General features: G+C 41.6%; 1 protein-coding gene across 1 annotated transcript; it reads right to left on the reverse strand.

Annotated features, from left to right (window-relative positions):
• Positions 1 to 789: 789 nt before the first annotated feature.
• Positions 790 to 8,698, reverse strand: LOC111834446 (interferon-induced protein 44-like). The gene is made up of 6 exons (XM_023793751.2): positions 8,569 to 8,698; positions 4,919 to 5,114; positions 3,600 to 3,752; positions 3,155 to 3,326; positions 2,482 to 2,582; positions 790 to 966 (listed from the first exon to the last, which is right to left on the reverse strand). The coding sequence occupies exons 1-6, from the start codon at positions 8,670 to 8,672 to the stop codon at positions 790 to 792; spliced, it is 903 nt and encodes a 300-aa protein (XP_023649519.2). The 5' UTR covers positions 8,673 to 8,698.
• Between the last annotated feature and the right edge of the window lie 15,119 nt (positions 8,699 to 23,817).

Raw genomic sequence — 23,817 nt, forward strand, 5'->3', positions numbered from 1 at the left:
GTTAACTTATATAATGCTTGTGGAAAAACGTACAAGGATTTAAATAAATTCTACACAGCATTTTTTCAGTGTAGATCTAAAGCCTTGACCTTTATCAGTAGGTCTTTGGTTATCATCCCATCTCTGTGGCAAATAATATAAGTTGGTAGTTTGATTACCTGACATATTGCATAAGATAACAGTGATTTTAAACCCCTAATCAGTTAGAAGTCCAAGTAGAAGAGCAAAAGTACATTTAAGCTAGCAACCTAACCACTTAGAAAAAGATCTTCTCAAGAACATTAATGTGACGCATCCTACAGCACAAATAAAAACTCCAGTGATGAAGACCTTCAAGCTGAATTCATTTTAGCTGATGATTTTAAAACCTACAGTAAAGTAATATAACTGACAGACTAACTTATGCAAACTTAGAATACAGATGTAGAACACTGAACCAAACTATGGTTCAGATTGGCAAAGATATGGACCCATGCTGGAATCGTCAGGTCCTATTTTATTAAATTAGCATATGTTGATCTAGTATAAGGTCGCATTGTGTATCTGATTTTATATTGGTTTTAGGCACTTATTAATCATGTCTGGAGTAAAAAGAAAAATTTCAACCCAAGTCATTAAAAGGCTTGTGTGTAAGGAAAGGTGAAGAAGTAGCCTTTTTCGATCATGCAGTAAGTATGGATCTAATGTGTGGTGTGGGACACAAAAATATGATCATGTGTGTGACACCATCAGACCGGGAAGATAGCACTTCCCCCAAATACCCAAATATGAAAAATTCATGGCGTATCTCTACTCTGTGCCCTTAACGAAATTGTCAAAATGATTGTCAGCAAAGTGGAGCATCTTCTGCATAGCGGTGAGAAGCAGGATGTCGCAGCATTCATTCAGCTCAAGCTCATTTGAGTAATTCTTCACTGGAAGTATATTTGTGACTGGGATGCCCAGACACTCACTTGCTCTGTCGATCTGCAGAGAGACATGAAGTTCACATACATTTTCTTTTGTATTTGTGTATTTTCATCTGCTGCTGTATCAAGAAAATCACACAACAAATAACACACACAATAACAATAAGAACATGCATATTCCACACACAGAGAGTAACGGCAGGATCCAAACTGTAAGTCCTGCTGGTCAGGGGGCTCAAGGCTGGCTTTGGACCAGCTTCACCTGTTTATTGTTATTTCATGGATTTTGTTTTTCAGTGTTATTTTCCATGTTAGTTTTCTTGCCCTAGGTTGTGCTCTTGTTCTGTTCCTTTCTGGTGCTATTTGATTATCCTTGTGTTTTATCCCTAGTGTTTAACTCCCAATTAATGTTTCCTAGGTTTTGGTATTTGTAAGGCTCCTTAGTTTCTGTACCCATTAGTTATTAGTTCCACCTGTTGGTCATTTCTTTGTGCCAGTGTTTGCTGATCGGTGAATTGATTGTCTTACACCTGTTCCTTGTTTCTGTGTATTTAAGTGCCTGCCCTGCTCTCTTCTTCAGTAAGTCATTGTATTAGGTGTTGTGCATGCTGCTCTGTTTAGTTTTCCTAGTCCTGCTCACTAGTTGTGTTGAGTTATGGTTGCTTTAGTTTGTTAATCTATGTTTTTCCTGTTTTTATTTTGATCCCTTATGGTCCCTTTTATTTTGTGGTTTCCCTTTGTGTTCTGTTTTGTTTAATACACCCCTTTAGTGGGATCATCACCTTCTTTTTCCTGCCCGCACCATGCCCAGGGTCCGTAACACCAAACCCACAACTCTGGTGGTGAGAGACCACAGTACTATGTGGTGAGTTATTTTGCTGCCTGAAAAAATGTTTTAGAAAATTAAATATTGAAGATGCATCTTGAAAGAAGGATCTGGAGGTCAAGCTGGGGCAGAATAAAAGGAAGGTAATAGAGGGATGGAAAAAAATCACAGGTTTTAACCAGACCACTGGCAAATCAATGGAGGGCGGCCAGGAGAGGGCCACCAAGTTAAAACACTTCTTCAACAGGTGTGATGACAGAGCAGCTCATACAGCCGTGCTGCTAAACCACCTCCATCTGCCCACACTGCTGTGTTTCATCACCAGCCATTGATAAATGATAAATGAACTATGGAAACTCAAGGAAGGTAAAGCCACTGGACCTTATGCTTTCCACTCCAAGTCACTGAAAGAATGTGCAGGGCAACTGTGTGGTGTTCTCCCACTGGCACCTGTTGCTATTGATGTTGGAGATGGTGAAGACTTATAGTACCTATCGGGGGCAGTTAAACAACTGCTTTGAGTGGAGGGTTAAGAAGGAGGCTGTGAACAAGAAGGGGCAAAGTGGCCTCTATAATTCCTGAGGAGACTGAGGTCCTTTGGCCAAAGCTGGTCACTCCTACATACCTTCTACCATATTTTTGTTGATTTTCTAGTCCAGGGTCCTACTGCAGGTTTCCAACCAATAATATCCCAATACATCTGCATAGCCTTTAGGACCAATTACAATGTTAGACCCTGAAACTCACCAGCTCCTTTATGTAGCAGCTGCGGTACACTTTCTTCAAGTCCTTTTCCAAGATTGGGCATGTTTTGTCCACTTTGGTCAGCAGCACCACTAGAGTGACATCTGAAAACAGCAAGAGAATTGTCTCAATCATCAGATTTACAGTAAAATGTTGTATACAGTAAGCCATTATATGGTGACACAGTTGCACAGCAAACTTTCAGTTTTCATGAAGAATTCATCCAGCATCACTCGCCAATTCCTTAAATCCACATGTGTACAGTTGAGCTCATGTTTGTCTACCAACCTTCAGGCCCAACACTTTAAGTAGGCTCGATGTGAAAGAAAGCCCTCAAGCACCGCACAGATGGAGCTGTTCTGTGAGTTATAGTAGAGCTCAAACACTATTTCAACCAAAGTTTCAAAAACCACTTGGCCCTTCTTTTTCCATTTCCAGGAAGTTTAATTTCTCTTGCTTTTTGTAGAATATCTAAATCATTTATTAAACTCATTATTTCTGAGGGGTGAGCTTAATTTTTCACATGAATATTTAGTATTTCTTTATGCATCAGGAGAGGCAAAACCACTAATAGTCCATCAGTACTTACACATTTTACCCCCAGATCCAGCCCCACATGACAACACACACTCAATCACAGACCCCACCTCCCTACTTCTTCTCCCCTCTCACTAACCATAGGATTCAAGTTTCTCTTGGATCTCATGAAGTTTCTTCTTTGTTTCTGGAGGCATTACTGCGAATTTGGAGGAGTCTATCACATACACCACACAGTGGATCCTGTCTTTAAGTGCTGATGAGTCACACTCCTGACAGTGACAAGTTTCCAATGGTGATACAGGGTTGAACTTAAAAAAAAAAGTGGGAGTGACACTTACAAACATGCACTGACTTTATGATCATGAGAAACACGAGTATTTAAAAAAAAAGAGTTTTTTATATATATATACAATAGTACCTTATTTATGCTACAAACAAAACAACGAATAAGATTCGGCTTCCTCACAAAAGGGTCTGAGGAGATGACCAGAAATTATGAATTTGTGACATTACAAGGATCAGGCCTGTATGTCATCATACAGTAGATGTTTTTAAGGCTTGATTAGATACACAGTTCTTACACGGTGCTTGTTTGGTATACAGCCCTTCAGGATGTGGTCAATATCTTTAATGTTCACCCCACCACTTTCACTTGCTTCCAGTCCCATGGTGTCACACAGGAGGAATGAGAGAGGCTGTCCAACTCGGTTTGCCTTCACTTGGTAAGCGCGATACTGGAAGAAAGACACATGATTTAATTAGTCTTGTTACGACCCCCAGGGACAAGTTACTCCCTATAGGGGTGGATGTTTCTGTGTGTCGGGGGGTGTCATTCTGTTCCTGGCCCTGCCCACTGTTGCATCACCTTCCCCTCTGCTTTGATTGGCCGTGTTTCCTCCTATGTCCCAGATTCACTTCCTTTATAAGGCCTGTCCAGGCCAAGAAGAAGGAGGCCTCTTGCTTTGTACTTTGTTTGTTATTTACTATATGATTGATGATTTACTGTGCTTGGCCCCTTTTGCTGTTTGACCATTGATTTCTGCCCTTTTCTTTGGATTTGGTTGCTGTGGATTCTGTTCTGTAAACATCTGTAAATTTCTGTACCTGTCTGCACCCATTGAGGTTCTCCGTGGGTAGCTAGGGAAGTAGGGAGCACGACGCCATTTTGCTTTGATTAAGTTTTCTCACTGTTTTGGAAATAGTCAGGGAGGTAGATTAGTTTTGTGTACTTTTGTTTTCTGTTGTTTGGGTTAGGTAAGTGGTATCTTGTTTAGGTTCCAGTTAGAGGTGTTTTGTTTGTTATTTTGGCCTTGTCGGCTCCTGAAGTCGTTCCCACCATTAATAAACCCACCACAAATACCAAAATAGTGGTCTCACTCCACCTTTTGTTACGCCTGACCCTAGACCGGGACGTAACAAAATGTAGAGTGAGACCACTATTTTGGTATTTGTGGTGGGTTTATTAATGGTGGGAACCACTTATAAATATTTAACCAGTACAGGTTATTGGGCAGCCTGCAGCCCAATTCATTTCAAGGAAAATACAATTCAGGACCACGTCTCCTGTGTGTAATGCTGATAAGAATATGATGAGGGTGGCACTGTAGCCTCACACCTCTCGTGGTGGGTATTGATCCTGCATCCAGCCCCGTGGGCATGGAGATTTCATGTTCTCATTGTGTCATGTGGGCTTTTGGTGGGTTAAAACAAAGTTTCAAATATGAGTTAGCAGTTTCTTCATAAAGCAAATATTAACTGATTAACAGACTGAAACTAAACATATCATAGATATGGAGCAAATATGAAACCAGAACATCATCCCTCCTCTCTAGTGAAAACATTATAAAAGGACATTTGAATACTTAGGTCTTGCACCATGACATGAAGCCAATCATATTACCTCAATGGTCCTGGTCGTCACTTTTTCTCCTGCGACAGCTTGGCTTGTTATGTTGCCACGTATGGCTGAGTTGATGGAGTTGAAGAAGCTAGATTTTCCAGCTCCAACAGCACCAACTAGAAGAATCCGAGCCTGAGGCACTGAATCGATAGGGGGCTTGTAATCTAGCAGGGATTGTTTGAGTCTGGCTCTTGTGCTAAAGAAATTGAATTGGAAATGGGAGTAAGTAAAAATACATTCGGAATGCAAATATTCACATATCAATAGGTTGTCTCATTAATAGCTACTGAAACCATATGATGGAAGAAGTGTCTTACAGTCTAGTTAGAAAGTAATTAATTATTTATCTATTTATTAGATGCTTTTATCCTAGGCTGCAAACATTTGAGAAGGCAGAGTCACCCAGTCCATGTTGCAATTAATGTTAATATCCTTGCTCAAGGGCCCAACTGAAAAATTACTCGCGACACACTACTCTGTAATGAATAAGTAATAAACACATTTACTGAGATACTTGGTTTGTCAAAAAATGTCCAGAAGTGATTTTATAGACCCATTTACAGTCCTAATATTTTGCATGCTCAGTAATATGTTCATGAGCTCTACACTGATTGGCTGGTTTACAGTGAGGCACTGCAATCGCTCACACAGAACCAACATAGATCACTACAGGTGAGGTGAAACATGGAGTTTTTAGGCATCCAACCATATATGTTTGAGCCTGAATCAGATGTTGAGGAACAGCTAGTTGCTCGGAGATTGCAGAAGAGTGCGTCTGAGTGGTAGGTTTTGTCATTTAATGTTTCTTGGAACAATTTGCTGCACGTAACTGTAATAGTCCCACTTCAGTCTATGCCCAACATCAGAAAATTGTAAATTTCAGCATTGTAATAAGAACATTAACGTTATTTTATGAATTTTGTGATGCTAGCTTCATCATGCAAGTTTTATTAAGAACTCCAAAGTGAGCTGCTTGTAAATGTGTTGCTTGTAATAAATTTGGAGTAATGCTTTAATTTTTTTTTGTTTTGTTTTTACTGCAGGATCGATTAAATATTTGTTTAGCTAACCAAAAGTATGCTACAGGAATTACAGAAACCACTTGTCGATGTAAGTATCACAGACTTCGTAATGTTGTTTGAACTCTCTATGGGCCCTTAAACTTAGCAACTTGCATAGAACCATGCAACTGAACGGTTCCAGCTATATAACTTGCTAACTGATGCTTTTTGGAAACATATGCCTGACTTTCATGTTATAGATGAACATCAACCATGCCTGCTGACATTTCAGTTCCTTAGGAAAGGTATGAAAAGTGCCAGCATCCCCATCACAGCCTCGAGTGACACACTTAAGCACACGGCCTGCCATTTTCACTGATGCCCTCTGCTTTGTTCTTCACAGTACCTGTAGAACTGTTGAAGTCTGAATGCACTAGTCCATTGAGCTTGAAAGTGGGCTGGCATATGCTAAGCTGAGGTTGTGGTTAAGACTGTTATGCAACAGTCTAGGAATTTTAAAACAGTCTGCTTTAGTTCCTTCTTTAACATGTTCAGTAATTATTTTCCAAAGAAGGAGCGACAGGATTTTATAGTTACGCATGTCATTTCCATGTACCAAGCTCTCCTTATTCAGCTATGCCTGGGTAAAGTCAGATTTTAATTCTATGGCACCTTTAAAAATGTTGGACACACTCAAAGCGCATTTTAAATCAGTTATTTAAGAATTTTTAAATGGAAGAAGGAAATATTTTTTAGAGTGTAGATTTATTAATTGGCTCCTGAAATTAAGAATTGTAAATGAACTGACCTTAATCAATGTTATAAGCTTAAGTAATTAAATTCATTCAGGGACACTGTAGTTCATTACAAGATAAGTTACAAGAACTAAAGCTATATTTAATCTACTTAAATCTTTCAGAGTGTCCAATAAAACATTCAAGTTGAAATGTATAAATTTAAATCATTTGAGGCAACAAATTTCCTCAATTGTTTTGAGTAACTGTCACTTTGAAGGGTTTACAATGTAGGTAGACTTTGGCTTATTTTAAATATTTTATGTCATAAAAGTGGGTATTATTTAAGTTCCGGTTTAATTTGATTAAATTTTATTTAATACATATAACAAAGTAAATGTTATGCAAGATCAGAAAGTAATTCTTAAATTTCTTTATATTTAACATTTGACCTGCACCCTGCACAGCCCAGTGTGGACAACTGACTCATTGGTGGACTTTGGCTTGACTTGATTACAGTCTACACCTTGCTTTTAGCAAGGAAGCCCACTCTATTCTTTTTCCTATAATGTTCACCTAAAACAGGACCAGACAGACCAGCATTCTACAATATTCAACAAAACACCTCACAGTCATTAGTAACAATGGGAAGAGTGTTGTTGTTACGTCGCCAACAGGATCCATATATTCCAAGAACATTACATTTGTGAAAAAATTCTTACCAGATGACTCAGCACCACAGTCAACAAGTAAGACACAAATAGAATGAAATGAACAGAGCAGGGAGGAATCCATCTCAATGGGTTCATCTGAGGTATCACAACCCAAAATCCCCACCCCAAAACTGGACAGGTCTTACTGGCAGATCAAGATGCCAAAGAGACTGATTGACTTTATTATAATTGCAAAACTAATAGCTCTTTTTTTTTTTACATGGTTATCTACCCCCCGAAGTGGGGAATTTGTTTTAAGTTTGAGAGTAATGGAGGGTAAAGCCAAGTAAGAGGAGAATGCCATGTTTTCATGTTACCACTAAGGGGCAGATATGCTAAAGGAGAACTATACAGTATATACCATTTTTGTGAATCTCATAAAAGTTTGTTATTTTTTTATCTTTCTAAGATAACTTAGATTTCAGTTTGCAGTCAGTTCGATTTATCACCTTTTTCATGTTCAGTACCTGTTTAAGGGTGATTCTAAGTAAGGGAATTTAAAATAAAAATTAAGTATTGAAATAGAGAAATAATGACTGAATTATAACATGATAATTATCAAAATTATTCAGTATGAAAAAAATCATGATAAAATATTCTACCATATCGCCCAACCCTAGGCTGATATCAAAATTAATTTACACACAATTCCTTTACGTATTTTCTGTCTGTCATTAGACATTGCAACATTAATACAATAAGGGTAAAACTTTCACCTTTGACAGGATTAGTAAGTGATCTTTTCCGGGAGTTTCCCGTATACCAGTGCCATGCGCATGTACTTTTAGGAGCTTTAAACTGCTTGTGCGTGTATCAAGAAGTGGTGTGAACTAGTTGATGATATCATAATACTTCAGATCAGGGATGTTGCCCACGCTGCAACACTGCAGAGCTATGAAAATATGACTCAGTAACGAGTATGAATCTTGTATACCAATCTTGTTGAGTTTCTGTTGTTCTGGTATTCCTAGAGTTTATTAGTCTTGTGCATATCTAAAAGACTAGATATAGGAAGATCATCAGCAACTGCACTTGGGAGATGCTGGCTTAAAACTTGTACGAGGGACTGGGCAAGTTATTCATGGTAACCAAGTCAGGACCTAACAGTATTCATAAATATATTTTAAAACATATGCCTAAAAAGTGTGTAAAAGTGATTTTAAGAAGCTAAGGTTAATATTTGTTTAAAATAGGCTTCATACCTATTATTCCACGCAACATTCCTCCATGGTTCATCCAAGAGGACCTCCGTATTTTCCTCTACTCTTCTGGTCCAGCCAAACAGGAACTTCCCGATCCATGCCATGAATGTCTTGTGTTATTCTTACCTGTTAAAAAGCAGATTACATTTATATTTATTTATTTGGCAGATGCTATAATCCAAAGTGATAAAACTGAGGAAGGATGGTCAGCAAGTCCCTTCTTGCTCAAGGGCCCAACAGTAACATTACTTGGCAAACCTTGAAATTTCAGCTAATGACCGGCTGTTTACAGGAGTCCTAACTTCATGAGCGGCACACCACCCCATCATATTAAGTCAATCCATTCCCCATATTTACTTGTCCTATGCAGGATCATGGTGATCCGGAGCCTGTCCTGGAAGCTACAGACACAAGGCAGGGAGTAACCCATCGCAGCCACCCCATCACCCATTTACATCAATCATCTTAACAGTACAACACAAATCACCTTGTCCTGTAGGTAATATGGCAATAGCTAAGAGAAGCTGGACTGGTTACCCTCTACTACAAGTAACAGGCTATCTTCTAAAACAAAATGCTTCGCACTTTTTCAGCTGTTTCTACTACATGGTGAAACCATGCAGTTGAGTTACTTCCAGTGTGTTATCAAAACATGGTACTGAAAACTAAAATTAATACTGAAACGAAATTAAAAGTAAATTTTCAGAAAATAACAACGGAATTAAAACTATTCATACATTCTTAAAAAAAACTGAAACTGAACTAAAACTGAACAACATGGAAAAGTACTGTAAATGCCTGGTGAGCATTTAGTGAGATTTTTAAAGAGCCTAACAATGTACGGCCCTGCATATTAAAGTTGCATATTAACTTTGGAAGGCAAAACAGCAGTTAAGAGCATTTTTGTATAGCCAAACACATGATGGATTTCACTCCACAGTTGATTAAATATAATTGAGCTCAACGGTAGTAGAAACATAACAAGCATGATTTTTTCATAATATAATGTAAGTTCGTTAGAACACTTTAGAATCGCGAGAATAAGCTTTTGAATTAATACTGATATCAAAATCTTTCTACACATCTACAGAAGCTCACCTGGCAGTCTTATGGTCGGGGAACACAGGAAGCTTACAATTTCACACAAATCTCCATCTAAAAACATTATTCATTATTCTGAACCACTAAAATAATGAGTTATGATGTTTATTAGATATTGTAACATATACAAACATACATATACTGGTTGGACAAACTCACCTTTTCCAAAGGAGCTTCTAACGCTGCAGCTTTACAAATAATGTGAAAATGAAAAGAAGCAGAATGGAATATTTGCATTATGAAACAGAGTATTTGCATAATGAAACACAGCATATTTAGCTCCCTATTGTCCATAAATATTTGCATTTCCAACAATGTTTATTTACATCTGAATGAATATGAGGAAATCTTGATCTGCTCTGTGGGAGCAGCTTTGGCTACGAGGTGACTCCATGGCAGTGGTGTTTTCAAGACTGGTACTGAAAATGACCTGACATCAACAAATACCATCCATCCATCCATCCATTAACTACCGCTTGTCCTGGGTTCGGGTCGCAGGGGTAGCAGCTTCATTAGAGATACCCAGACTTTTGTAAGATATCTTGGGCGATATCACCTCAAATCAATATCACGATTAATTGAGCATTTTACATCTATTGCGATTAATGAGCAATTATTTTGTTTCTGTGCTTTTGCCCTCAAGGTTTGTACTTAAAGCAACAACTAAAAGCTCAACAATTAAAGCTTGCATTTTTTTTTTTAAATAAAAGGGTGCATATATTTGTAATCTTAAAATGATTACAGGTAACTGATTCACACGATAACACACACACAGTTGTATGTGTTTAAAGAGACAGTACATGAACACACACTAGGGAAAGTATTAACAATTTTGTTTTCATTAACTGAATTTTAAATAAATAAATAAATAAATAAATAAATAATCGTCATGGGTAAGATTGCATCCATTAGAGGTTCTGAATGTCTGTTTCGATTCATTTTTGAGTAATTGCCAAGCCCCTAATATATACATGCACACACACAGTATTTGCTGTCCTGCTCTGAGAAAATTCCAAAATCTCCTGAAACTAAGTTGTATTATTGTATATTCAATTCCTCACCAGCAGGAAGGAGCCAGTCTTAGTGCCTTCCTTGAGAGAGTTGATGTGACACAACCACTCCTCCTCTGCATTTGTGAACAAAAGAACAGGATTGAGAGATTCTATGTCATTGTCGACCAGAAGCCTATACTTTGCAAGGTGCAAACATTAGTGGCTGCTTTTGATGAGCTCTTCTAGGTGCACTATGTCTTCAGTCTCTCTTCTCTGAAGCCTTTTGCAGTTTCTACACATTTGTCAAAACCACAGTATACAACACTGATGTTAGAAGTACAAACGAGAGCCCACGTGTAAAGGAGCTTCGTACACATCTGTTGCAGTGAAAAGAGAAACTGAAAACCTGTTTTGAACAGATTTTGCTTAAAGATGTTCATATGTTTTGTTTGTAAAGTTGTGGAGGTCGTAGCTGAGTTAGCCTAATGCCAACCCACACCTCTACATAAATAATTAGACTCTCGAGAAAATGGGCGAGTCTGAGCCAGCATTCACCGTAACTCAACTTGGGCAGCCGCATCGGGTCTCGGAGAAACGGGGTCGAGTCAGAGGCTGCAAGAGAGTGTTAGAATAACCCCAGTCTCTGAGGAACATGCAGAGGTTCAGCAAAGTCAGACAGCCAAGAAGTAATCAAAACACAGGTTATTCACAATTAATATACATTACACCAATTTAACCAAATATAGCATTCCAATAATTTTAACATGTGGCCACAATTCCTAAACTATATAATCCAATTAAAAGTATACAACAATTCCATACCTCAGCTGAGTGGACACATAGTAACTGCAGAAAATATCTGATTACAGATGTAGATTCATGCAGCACTATGTGGGAGCTCTGATTACAGAGTGACTCCCCGTGCTGCTCTGGAGCTCTTCCTTAAGTATTCCAAACCAAGTGACAGACTGTATCAAAGGTTGTGATTGATTATTTTAGGGCCTGCTCTGATCTTGTTTGTGTGTGTCCTGGGGGGTATTCCAGAAAGCTTGGTTAACTTACCATTTGGTAAATCATAACCTCTGGGTTGATATACCCCAAACCCGCATACGATGAGTATGTCGGTTCCAAAACACCTGAGAAGAGTAAGTTCAATCAACCTCCTATTGGTTACCCAGAGTTAATGCGCGTGCACCGTGCATACATAAAGACGTTTTCAATTGATCGCCGATTTCACGAGTCAAAATGGAAAATCAAAGTGAAAAAAAGAGAGCGGCATACTTCACAGAGGCGGAGTTGGAAGTTTTAATGCACGCATATGAGGAATTCAAGCCAATAATAATGAAAAAAAGCAATACGGCTGCATCGGCTAAAGAAAGAGTTGGCTTGGCAAAAAATAACGGACAGAGTAAATGCGTGTGTATTAAATTGCAAATTTGACATTGCTTTAATAGGAATGTAGGTGTCATCAATGCACCCAATTATGAATGAATGAATGCCTTTTATTGTCACTATACATGTATTACATGTATTCCAAATTACATTTGGAAACCCTGAAATAGAAAGTCATATATGGAAGTATCAAGTGTGTGTGTGTGCAGGATGAATACATGTATAAATAGTATGACTACATATTAAATATGAATCATAGATTTAACTACAAAGGACAAACCTACCACTCTGTGGAATTCCTCTTTAATAACACGCAGAGCTTTATGGACAGGGAACTGTACAAACGTGTGTAAGAAGCGTTAAGTACCAGACATACTGTGCGAACGGCTCTACACACAGTTGCCTTTCCTACATGCTCTGCGTCGCCCATATTGTACAAAAAATGCCCTGACGCAAAAAACCGAAGCGTTATGTACAGAATGTTTTCTGTGCTAAGCGCAGACCCGCGGTTTGGGTTTGTGACATTTGCAATATGCGGTTTCAAGAGATGTTAAGTAAATGAACGATTCTTTTGAAAACTGATAACGCTTTTTCAAATAATCATTAGGAAATTAAAAGATATCAATACACGGTCTTATAACTCTCTCCCGGCGAAAAAAACCTCGTATAATTTATGCCTCCACATCTACAGGATCGTCATCAAAAGGGCACGCCATGCTCAGTAACCTTCTGCAACAAACTGACCCTGGAACATAACCTGCTCAGTAGCAGGTTATCTTCAGAGAGTAAGCTGCTATGGTTACGTACATACCCAGAAAGTTAACCTCCATTTTTGGAACCGAAAGTTGAGGTTATCCACTAACTTACCCTTAAACTTACCCGGGTATGTCACATATCCTGCTTTCTGGAATACCCCCCAGGTCCCAAAGAAACATTCCATAATAACAACAATCAACACAGAAAAAAAAAGAGAAAAAAAATGATAAGAAAAGCATAGAGATGACGACGATACCTTTTGTTTATTAAACCGGCAATAATTATCCTATGTAGACATAGGCCTATCTGTAAAACCATTGTGCTGATGAGAAAGTGAGTAAAAGGAAGGAATAAAGAAAGGATGTTGGTGTGGATACAGATCACCTGTTGCAGATTCAGAACAACCAGGGAGTGGAATTCTGGTCGCGATAGAGCCGTCCTCCGACGTACAGCTTGTCGACCGCGATGACAGCACGAGAGCCTCCTTCGATGAACTTTTTGCGTATCGGGAACAGGATCCTTCTTCTCTCCAAGATCTCCTTCAGAAACTGATCGTTGATACTGAAGTCCGTTCCTTTCAATTCCCGACCGTGGCTTTTTACCAGTTCTCTCTGTTTAAAGTGTTCGAATTTGGCCACGATTGGTCTGGGTCTGCGTCCATCGGGTCGCCTCCCTCATAGACGGTGTACGCGATGGAAGTTGATGGTTTTCACTGTGTCCTCCGGAAGTTTTAGGTGAGTTTGAATGAACTCTTTTACCGTTGTTTCTGGGTCTTCAACTGCTTTCTCTGGGATGCCTGAAAATACTAAGTTGTCTCTCATACTGCGGGCCTGGAGGTCAATGACAGTTTCTTTTATTTTTTTATTTTCTTCTGCAAGGTGTGTCATTCCATCTGTGAGCGATTCCCTGAGAGTCGCATTTTCCGCTGCTAGTGATTCCACCTGCTGCTGGCTGAACTCCACTGACTCGCGCAAAGCCTGAAACTCTTTGTGGAGAATTTCCATTAGCGACAGACGCGCGTCAAAGCTAGATTCCAAAATGTCCGTCATGTCGTTGGTTCTTGGAGAAGCCGCTTCTGGGGAGTCTTTGGGGCGGCTTCTCTTGACGGACAAGGTGCTTTTACTGCTGGAGGGAGTCGATGTTTTGTCTGTTTTCCCCATAGTAATCCGCTCGAAACACTCGTCAATAAAATTTTCTAAATTGTTCAGGTCTTCACTGTGCTCCAGGGTGCTAAAGTTCTTACAGATACAACTGAACTGTATTTTTATTACCTTTAAACACCTCCAGTGTGACACATTGCATCCTTTATTCCTCATAAAGGCTCTGTAAAAAAGAAAAAAAACTAAACTTCTTTATACCTGCCATGAGTAAGTAAAGTAATTTCAGTCACAAATTGTGTAAAGAATTTGCTGGAACTCATACATTTGAAAGTAAGCACTCCTCAATTAATTCTGACACATGACCTAAACATTTTCCATGCTGTATCACCAGTTCTGTCATGAGGTTTGCCTAATCTGTCTTTTCCAGTGGTGGAATGTAACAAAATATTTGTACTTCGTTACTGTACTTAAGTACATTTTTACGTATCCGTACTTTACTTAAGTAAAAATAATAATGCATACTTTCTATTTTACTCCATTATTTTTTGCTGCAATTATCTGTACTTTCTACTCCACTACATTTCTACAATTTATGCCGTTATTAGTTACATTTTATGAACACAATTTCCTCAAAATCTTGCATGAAAAAATAGTTAGCCTATCGCGTTCTGGCGTTGTTTGCCATTTACTACCAATCAGGTGGCTTTATTAGCTCCAATGATGGCAGAGCGCGCATCAATTAGCAGCACGAGCTGGTAGACTGGCTTGGTTTCAAGAAGCCGAGACATTCAACATGGACCCAGAGCCAACATCGACTGAGCGTGAGCATGAGCCCTGCAGCTCTGAATCAGAAAGAAATCCTTGGCTGTATTTAAGAAAGTTATTTAAATTCAAAGGAGCAAAGAATGAGTCCTCGCGTTTCCCTTTTACTGCTCTTAACTGATGTGTTGAATAGTTTTGCAAGTACATAAATGATTTAAAGATATATCATGTCCTGATTGGTTAAACTTAATGGTATATTACTGGGTAATACCTAGTAGATAACTTGTCATCCACATAATTCTAAGTTAGGGTACACACAGTATTGCAGAGTGCACGCACAATAAGCACACCAAACTTTCCAATACACATATACTGTATAGTTGCTTGTAATTATTACGAGCAATGACATCGGTAGAGGCGTAAGTCAGTATATCTACTATTCTTTTACAAAATGGCACACCCCAGACGTTGAGACAAACCATTTTGTGAGTACTTTTACTTAAAAAAATACTTTAAAGTAAATTTAAAAGTAAGTACTTAGTACTTTCACTTAAGTAAGATTGTTGATGTAGCACTTCTACTTTTACTTGAGTACATATTTTGCAGGATATTTGTACTTTTACTTAAGTACTAAGCTTCAGTACTTCCTCCACCACTGGTCTTTTCCCTTCATTGCACCAGAAATGTTAAGAAGAAGACTCCTCATGCCCTGCCTCATCATTTACATTTACAGCATTTAGCTGATGCTCTTATCTAAAGTGACATACATTCTGTAATTATAGGGAGGGTCCCCCTGAATCAACTAAGGGTTGCTCAGGGCCACACTGACAGGTGTGGGAATCAAACTCAGATAGTTGCCTGCTTTAACCCTTTGGGGTCTAGGGGTAGGAAACACACTTTCACTGACTGGGGCATGATCACACATTGCTTCAAATATCATAAAGTTAATTCATGGCAAATAAATTATTTCTTATATATTTGTTTTGCCATTACACTCATCTTTATTTTAATATATATTGTAAATATGTCAGATTTTTGTTAAGTTTGACATTTCACATCAAAGTATAGACATTGCAAAATGCAGTTTGGAACACTTGCAGAAACATTATAAAAGTACATAGTAAGCAATGCTGGCAGTTTGTTTTGATCCCAGATATCTGATCACCAAAGTCTTGGCTACATGAATATGACTAAATGGTGTAGATGCAACATTCATTTGGATAAATAAATAAGAAAAACCTAACTCATGTCACTATTTCTGGCTCCTTTCATTGAATATGTAGCAACTTTCATGTGTATGAATGAGCCATTGTCACCTGGCCACGTCCCCAACCCCCTTTTATGGCGCTGAAGGGGATGTATCTGGATCGCGTTTCGCCGTTGCGCTGTTAATCAAATTACCATGCGAATGCGATTTGAATACGCGCTAATGCGGCTATTTAGAATGTGAATAGCGATCTTCGGGTGAGAGCGGCACTACACGCCCTCGATGCAGGTAAAACAAAGTAAGATGACAAGGTTTACTTTTTTGCCGATTTAACCTAATTAAAAAAACTTTAATACTTCCGACAATGGACGTTTTGAAAAGAAGACAGATTACGGATTTATCCAGCGTTTTTTTCATGATTCTACATTAAGATTTCAGCGAGATATAAACTGAAATAGACGCGAAAAGTACGCGATGTCGCCGACGACATACTCGACCCCAGAGAGTTAAGCATTAGACTATTTCCAGCAACAAATAAAAGAAGATGTATTTGTGTGACAGAATATATGCCAAATAATTTTAGTATATGAATTTCATTTTCTGGCCTCTAGGTTCTTATGGTACAATTTACGTAGCTCATCTTTCTTACCCTGTGACATCAAGACACTTTGATATCTTGGCCTTTGACTCTCCCATTGAATCCAAAAAAAAAAACAGTTTTTTTTGAGGGATGGATACATAGCCCCTCTCCTGGAGCCGACACCTTATCGTGGTGGAGAGGTTTGCGTGTTTCAATGATCCCAAGAGCTAAGTTGCCCGGGGCTTTAAGCCCCTGGTAGGGTCACCCAAGGCAAACAGGTCCTGGGTGAGGAACCAGACGAAGTGCGGCTCACAAGACCCCTAATGATGAGTATAAACATTGATCCACGATTTCCCTTGCCCGGACGTGGGTCACCGGGGCCACCCCCGGAGCCAGACCTGGGGGTGGGGCTCGATGGCGAGTGCCTGGTGGCCAGGCCTACACCTAAACAAGGCACGTGGGCCCCTCCTCCAATGGGCTCACCACCTGTAGGAGGGGCCATAGGGATCGGGTGCAGTGTGAGTTGGGCAGTGGCTGAAGGCGGGGACCTTGGCGATCCGATCCTCGGCTGCAGAAGCTACCTCTAGGGACATAGAATGTCACCTCTCTGGTGGGGAAGGAGCCTGAGCTGGTGCGCGAGGCTGTGAGATTCCGACTAGATATAGTCGGGCTTGCCTCGACACATGGCTTGGGCTCTGGAACCAGTCTCCTCGAAGGGGGTTAGACCCTCTTCCACTCTGGAGTTGCTCACGGGCAGAGGTGCCGAGCTGGGGTGGGCATACTTATTGCCCCCTGGCTGGGCGCCTGTACATTGGGGTTTACCGCAGTAGATGAGAGGGTAGCCTCCCTTCGCCTTCGAGTGGGGGGACGGGTCCTGACTGTTGTTTGCGTTTATGTGCCAAACGGCAGTTCAGAATACCCACCCATTTTGGAGTCCTTGGAAGGGGTGTTGGAGAGCGCTCCCCCGGGGGACTCTCTTGTTCTGCTGGGGGACTTCAATGCTCACGTGGGCAATGACAGTGAGACCTGGAGTGGCGTGATTGGGAGGAATGGCCCTCCCGATCTGAACCTGAGTGGTGTTCTGTTGTTGGACTTCTGTGCTCGTCACGGATTGTCCATAATGAACACCATGTTCAGGCATAAGGGTATTCATATGTGCACTTGGCACCAGGACACCCTAGGCCACAGTTCGATGATCGACTTTGTAGTCGTGTCATCAGACTTGCGGCCGCATGTCTTGGACACTCGGGTGAAGAGAGGGGCGGAGCTGTCAACTGATCACTACCTGGTGGTGGGTTGGCTCCGCTGGTGGGGGAGGAAGCCGGCCAGGCCTGGCAGGCCCAAGCGTATAGTGAGGGTCTGTTGGAAACGTCTGGTGGAATCCCTTGTCAGAGGGAGTTTCAACTCCTACCTCTGGCAGAACTTCTCCCATGTCCCGGGGGAGGCGGGGGACATTGAGTCTGAATGGGCCATGTTCCGTGCCTTCATTGTGGAGGCGGCTGACCGGAGCTGTGGCTGTAAGGTGGTCGGTGCTTGTCGTGGCGGCAATCCCCGAACCCACTGGTGGACACCGGTGGTGAGGGATGCCGTCAAGCTGAAGAAGGAGTCCTATCGGGTCTTTTTGGCCTGTGGGACTCCGGAAGCAGCTGATGAGTACCAGCAGGCCAAGCGGAATGCGGCTTCGGTGGTCGCTGAGGCAAAAACTCGGGTATGGGAGGAGTTTGGCGAGGCCATGGAGAATGAATTCCGGATGGCTTCGAGGAGATTCTGGTCCACCATCCGGCATCTCAGGGCGGGAATGCGGTGCAACATCAACACTGTTTATGATGGGGATGGTGCGCTGCTGACCTCAGCTCGGGACGTTGTGGGTCGGTGGAAGGAATACTTCGAAGACCTCCTCAATCCCAACGACATGCCTTCCAATGAGGAAGCAGAGTCTGGGGACTTGGGGGTGGACTCACCTATCTCTGGGGCAGAGGTTGCTGAGGTGGTTAAAAAGCTCCTCGGTGGCCAGGCCCCGGGGGTGGATGAGATCCGCCCGGAGTTCCTTAAGGCTCTGGATGTTGCGGGGCTGTCTTGGTTGACACGCATCTGTGGCATTGTGTGGACATTGGGGGCGGTGCCTCTGGATTAGCAGACTGAGGTGGTGGTCCCCATCTTCAAGAAGGGAGACCGGAGCATGTGTTCCAACTATAGGGGGATCACACTCCTCAGCCTCTCTGGTAAGGTCTATTCGGGGGTGCTGGAGAGGAGGGTCCGTCGGATAGTCGAACCTCGGATTCAGGAGGAGCAGTGTGGTTTTCGCCCTGGCCGTGGAACAGTGGACCAGCTCTATACTCTCGGCAGGGTCCTGGAAGGTGCCTGGGAGTTTGCCCAACCAGTCTACATGTGCTTTGTGGACTTGGAGAAAGTATTCGACCGCGTCCCTCGGGGAGTCCTGTGGGGGGTGCTCCGGGAGTATGGGGTGCCGGGCTTCCTTTTAAGGACTGTTCGGTCCCTGTATGACCAGTGTCAGAGTCTGGTCCGCATGGGTGGTAATAAGTCGGACTTGTTTCCAGTAAAGGTTGGACTCCATCAGAGCTGCCCTTTGTCACCGATTCTGTTCATAGTGCAAGCGGCCGAAATGAGTTTCCTCCGCAGGGTGGCTGGGCTTTCCCTTAGAGATAGGGTAAGGAGCTCAAGCATTCGGGAGAGACTCAGAGTAGAGCCGCTGTTCCTCTGCATTGAGAGGAGCCAGATGAGGTGGCTCGGGCATCTGATTAGGATGCCTCCTGGACACCTCCCTGGTGAGGTGTTCCGGGCATGTCCCACTGGGAGGAGGCCCCGGGGAAGACCCAGGACACGCTGGAGGGACTATGTCTCTCGGCTGGCCTGGGAACACGTCGGGATTCCCCCAGAGGAGCTGGATGAAGTGGCTGGGGAGAGGGAAGTCTGGGTTTCCCTGCTGAGACTGCTGCCCCCGCGACTCTACCTTGGATAAGCAGAAGATGATGGATGGATGGATGGATGCTTTTTTGGGTAAATTATGACAGCTCCGGGCTGGCTCAAAAATGTGCGTTGGCCCACCGGGCATTGCCCGGTATGCCAGATGGCCAGTCCAGCCCTGGCGGGATATGTCTCTGCCTGCATGTGCTACAGGCTGATCGAGTGCATTCTGGGAAAACATCTCATTTCTGTCGGGACGGCCATGGAGATGGTTCGGAAAGGTAAGTCCGCCTTCTAAAAGTTTGCTGGCTAAATGCTTTCTTCAACCTAACATTGAAATAAAACATTGGTAAATACAGTCGTCCCTTGCCACTTCGCGCTTCGACTTTCGCGGCTTCACTCTATCATGGTTTTTTGTCTATTGATTAAAAAGTTGATCGAGACAATGAAAATGATACATCACTACGCATCAGAAGCATCTTTGCTCTTCGTAATTAAATGTACAATAATAACAATATGATATTTATAACGTCTAATATTTCTTATTTTCTATTATTTTTTCTAATATTTTGGGTAATACGAGTGTGACTGTCATGACCTGACTGTCCGATTCTCTTGTGTGCCACGCCCCTTTATTAACCACATATGCAACCCCGATTGTGAGTAGCTGTTTTCTGTCAATTTGATTCAGTTTGAAGTCCACGTCAGTGTCTAAAACCCCAGGTCTGTCATTGACGTTTTGATGTTACATGTTCCTGTGTCCTGCATTTGGAGTGATTCCAAATAAACCCTTCAATCCTGCTTCAGTGTACAGCAGTCATAAAGTAATGGTGACTAAAGGGTGTTATTTCATGTCTAGAGGGCTCTAATAATGTTACAAACCATATTTATAAGGTCGTAAACAGGTTTCCAATGCTCTAACTACGAAAATATTCGATTTATAAATTAAGAATCATACTTCGTGGATTTCGCATATTGCGGGTTATTTTTAGAACGTAACTCCTGCGATTAATGAGGGACCACTCTACTGCAAAAGTTTTTCTTCTTTAAACAATGTAGGATCACGCAGGCCCCACAGACAGTATTTTATGGCCGCTGAGGGAGTGAGTCGGCCATGCTAAGATCTACCTCCGTACCTCCCTCTCCCAGGGCCCCTCTCCAGGGAAGCCGAAGCCCGCAGTCCAATGTTTATGGCCCTCAAACGGAGGACCCAAATAGTGTGGAGAGGGGGGGGGGGATCCTGCATACCTCTGGAGTGGGACAAAGCTAAAATCATATGCCACCTATGTGTATTTGACTGTATGTTGTCCTCACTATTATTTGGCATCATTACTGTAAACTTGGTGGATGTGTCAGTCACAATTGTCTTCTATTTCTCTTATGAATGTCCCATTGTATCTTTGCCACTTGGACAATTATATATATATATATATATATATATATATACACACTCACCTAAAGGATTATTAGGAACACCTGTTCAATTTCTCATTAATGCAATTATCTAATCAACCAATCACATGGCAGTTGCTTCAATGCATTTAGGGGTGTGGTCCTGGTTAAGACAATCTCCTGAACTCCAAACTGAATGTCAGAATGGGAAAGAAAGGTGATTTAAGCAATTTTGAGCATGGCATGGTTGTTGGTGCCAGACGGGCCGGTCTGAGTATTTCACAATCTGCTCAGTTACTGGGATTTTCACGCACAACCATTTCTAGGGTTTACAAAGAATAGTGTGCAAAGGGAAAAACATCCAGTATGCGGCAGTCCTGTGGGTGAAAATGCCTTGTTGATGCTATAGGTCAGAGGAGAATGGGCCATCTGATTAAAGCTGAAAGAAGAGCAACTTTGACTGAAATAACCACTCGTTACAACCGAGGTATGCAGCAAAGCATTTGTGAAGCCACAACATGCACAACCTTGAGGCGGATGGGCTACAACAGCAGAAGACCCCACCGGGTACCACTCATCTCCACTACAAATAGGAAAAAGAGGCTACAATTTGCACGAGCTCACCAAAATTGGACAGTTGAAGACTGGAAAAATGTTGCCTGGTCTGATGAGTCTCGATTTCTGTTGAGACATTCAAATGGTAGAGTCAGAATTTGGTGTAAACAGAATGAGAACATGGATCCATCATGCCTTGTTACCACTGTGTAGGCTGGTGGTGGTGGTGTAATGGTGTGGGCGATGTTTTCTTGGCACACTTTAGGCCCCTTAGTGCCAATTGGGCATCATTTAAATGCCACGGCCTACCTGAGCATTGTTTCTGACCATGTCCATCCCTCTATGACCACCATGTACCCATCCTCTGATGGCTACTTCCAGCAGGATAATGCACCATGTCACAAAGCTCGAATCATTTCAAATTGGTTTCTTGAACATGACAATGAGTTCACTTTACTAAAATGGCCCCCACAGTCACCAGATCTCAACCCAATAGAGCATCTTTGGGATGTGGTGGAACGGGAGCTTCATGCCCTGGATGTACATCCCCCAAATCTCCATCAACTGCAAGATGCTATCCTATCAATATGGGCCAACATTTCTAAAGAATGCTTTCAGCACCTTGTTGAATCAATGCCACGTAGAATTAAGGCAGTTCTGAAGGCGAAAAGCGGTCAAACACCATATTAGTATGGTGTTCCTAATAATCCTTTAGGTGAGTGTATATATATATATATTATAGAATATGCACAGATAGGTAAACACTGGGGTTATCCAACCACGCGATCACACCTCTCTCAGAGATTGGGGAATGAGTTTAAGTGGTGTAACCAAGTAGGTAGAAATGTTTGAGCGCATAGTTATTTATTTAATAGAACCAAGGAAAGCCCCCACCCCTCACCAAAGGGGGGGAGGGGTAGAAAAGCGGTCGCTTATCTATATCTTACAGCCGTAAATCGGAGATTCGCGCTCTTTTTCTACCTCCCTTTGTCTGAGAGAGACTATGCAATGTATGTTAAAACTTGTGTACTGAACCCCTTTTTAATAGCCAGGTTTGCTCCATTTTATAATTTGTCAATGCATAATCAATATTGTTCTTTTACTGGAGTAAAGACAGTTACCCGAGCCATCCTTAATTAGGACACACCGTATGCAATGGGGTACAGCTTCAGTAAAACTCACCTAAACTTGTCACAGCTGTGAGATATACCACCTAACCAGGTATTCTGTACATTGATGGCAATAATAAGTATGCACCTCATAAAAGGAATTATAAATTAATCAATAAAAATTAGCTAAGGTTTGGATCGAAGGTGGAATATCATGTTTGGTATCGATGTCATCCTAAATTATGTCCGAATAGGAATCCGGTGACGGATTATTACACCATTGAACCTATCCAAAGCTAAATTACTTAATTAAAATCAGCACAAAATTTGGCCAAAGACCACCATAAATCTATGGGGCCATTCGGGGAGCCTGCAACCGGCCCCTCGGATCCAGGTACCAATTCTCATTGGGTATGAGTCGGACCCTGGGTCATGAATATTCATGGAGCCCATGGGGCATAAAAACCTCACACCCAGAAGAAGGGAGGAGGAGAAAAGAAAAGAAGAAGAAAACGCGAAGCCTCCAATCCAAGACTGCGGGAGAAACTACGCGCGGAGAAGATAAATCTACCATCGAAACTCCGAAGCCTCTTCGCCGCGAGTTTCAACAAAAGACAAAGCTGATCCCTGCTGCAATCACGTAAACTCACCGTCAACTCTCTCATAGGCAACTGGTACCGGCTGATCTACACTGAAATCTGGGTTGCCTGTTTGGATCCTAGGCTTGCCATTGCAGAACAGTATTTAATCAACGAATGAATTCCATTCACATTCTGGACTTAAATCATCCAGCTCTTTACCAAGTGGGACTAATATAAAGACTGTGATATCGGAACAACAACTCAAACCTAATATTCCATATTTAATTGTGTATGAATTAATCATTAATTAATTGATAATCAATTACCCTGAACATTTGTGGAAAACCACCCCCATTTGAGCTGTTCAATTCCTACAACATGTTGGTAAGATATAACGAGTTTAAGTGTTCTCTTCTTTTAAAATACAGAAAGTCGGGACGCGTGTGCCTACTCCTAACAGCACATGGCTGCGGCCTGACACCCCATTATAGAAGGGCTGGACTTGTATGTGCTAGTTTAAATTACATTACATTTGTATTTTATTATTCCTTAAAAAGTAATTAAAATGAACACATTAATAAATACATATAATGGCCCCCTGTCTGACAAAACCACATGTTCCCCTTAGCATTACGACATATGCACCCCCACGTGGCCCTGTAGAGTCAAGCACATCTGACACCATATATGCACATGACCCTGGACCAATCAGAATACCATACATGGACATGACCCTGGACCAATCAAAACAAAGGGACACAACCCCTGTGACATCATAAATGGACCCCTACTAAGCT

The sequence above is a fragment of the Paramormyrops kingsleyae genome, chromosome 24 (assembly GCF_048594095.1).
Source record: "Paramormyrops kingsleyae isolate MSU_618 chromosome 24, PKINGS_0.4, whole genome shotgun sequence".
NCBI lineage: Eukaryota > Metazoa > Chordata > Actinopteri > Osteoglossiformes > Mormyridae > Paramormyrops > Paramormyrops kingsleyae.